General features: G+C 34.4%; 1 protein-coding gene across 1 annotated transcript; it reads left to right on the forward strand.

The window, feature by feature from the left end:
* Positions 1-223: 223 nt before the first annotated feature.
* On the forward strand, positions 224-676 carry NAEGRDRAFT_76687 (uncharacterized protein; the record flags this gene model as incomplete). Its single annotated transcript, XM_002668356.1, has 1 exon — positions 224-676. One exon carries the CDS (start codon positions 224-226, stop codon positions 674-676), a length of 453 nt encoding a protein of 150 aa, XP_002668402.1.
* Between the last annotated feature and the right edge of the window lie 1,151 nt (positions 677-1,827).

The following is a 1,827-nucleotide window of genomic DNA, read 5'->3' on the forward strand; positions in this document are numbered from 1 at the left end:
ATCCTCCTTAAAGACTGTACTCATGTTAGCTGACCAAATGATTCAACGAGTTGAATTTACACACCGTAGGAATTTTGTCCATCGTGATATTAAACCAGATAACTTTTTAATGGGAAGAAAACCATCATCTAGCGGACAAGTTTCTTCATCCACCAGCACGACAGCAAATGGAAACTTGTCAAGTGATAACACTGTGTATATGATAGACTTTGGATTATCTAAAATGTACATTAGCGATAAAGGACACATTCCTTTAAGGAAAGATAAACACCTCACAGGTACTGCTCGTTATGCTAGTTTGAATAATCACAAAGGATATGAACAATCAAGAAGAGACGATTTGGAATCACTGGGATATGTATTATTGTATTTCCTCCGAGGAACACTTCCATGGCAAGGTTTGACAGGAAAGACTAAAGAAGATCACTATAACAATATTTATAACAAGAAGAAGAATATCAAGGTTGTTTCTCTTTGTAAGGGTTTACCTATTGAGTTTGCTACTTATTTGAATTATACCAGAGGTTTGAAGTTTTTCCAAGAACCTGACTATTTGTATCTGAGGAATTTATTCCTTAATTTATTCGTGAGAGAAAGATACTCATTGGATTATGAATGGGATTGGATAGTTCAAGAACGAAAGCAACGCACGGAACAACAATCACAACAAAGATAATTGAATAATGCTATGGCTGTAAATATAGTTCTTAATGCGCGTTATATTCTCCATGACAATCAAACCCCTAAATCCCTTCCTTTCTCCCCTTTACCACCTTATTGTAATATCAATATAACTCACTTTGTGTTTTGTATTTTATTGTAAAATTAATAAGCTAATTGCTTTCTACAGTTCAAGTTGACTGAATCAATTTTGTTTGGTGAGATTGACATGTAATCTTCCAAACGAATCAACCTTTTGACATGTTTAGTTTATCATCTCGGATTGGATGGAGAACATTTCTTCCTGCTTCTCCGTTGGATTTTTATAGTATCTCATGCTTTGACTTTGTAAAATTAAGCGCAAAACTAATTTGTCCTTAGATTACCAAGATATTCGTTCTCAATCTAGAAAAAGTTGGTGCGAAAGGATTCGTGAACTTCTAATATTTTTCACAAGAATTAGTACAACTATTAATATGTAAATGTAAATGTAATACAATTACAATTTATTCGAATATTTTGTAATAATTTACAACTATTGAAAAAAGGCCACTTTATATCATTATCGATTTTCTATTGCCCCATTTGAACCTGTAAAAACAGGCAATATTTACAGAACCAACCCTATCTCATTAATTTTTTGACACTTTCGTATTTGTGTTGAGTTTCGGCATCCTCTCTTACCACTAAAACATTTCTCATGCTCATCCATCATTTCCAATATTATCGTAAGAATCGAAAAGCGCCCAAACGTTTAAATCGTGGTTTCTAAAGGCAGTCCTTTATTCGAAATGGAAGAAACCCTACAATATTAGAGAACAATTTTCGATAACATTCACCAGTCCCGAGGGCACGATTGAAAAAAAACGAGCTAACTGATCCATCACCACCACATTATCCTCTTCTATTCGAAACTAATTCTCTCTGATTCAATAGAAGAAGAAAAAATCACAAGGTATTTTCCTACTCCGAGAAGAACAATTATACAGTTTGCCTTGTTTTCCAAATTCACTCTTCATCCCATACAAACATAGTACCGTATTGTGTTTCACCGTAAAGTCTCCAACTTCATATAACAAAATCACACAATGAGCATCACCATTGACACGCTGCCTCAACAGCAACAACCTCATCATCAAATCGGCAGCACAAACACTCCAACAACAC

This window comes from Naegleria gruberi (genome assembly GCF_000004985.1).
Source record: "Naegleria gruberi genomic scaffold NAEGRscaffold_276, whole genome shotgun sequence".
NCBI lineage: Eukaryota > Heterolobosea > Eutetramitea > Acrasida > Naegleriidae > Naegleria > Naegleria gruberi.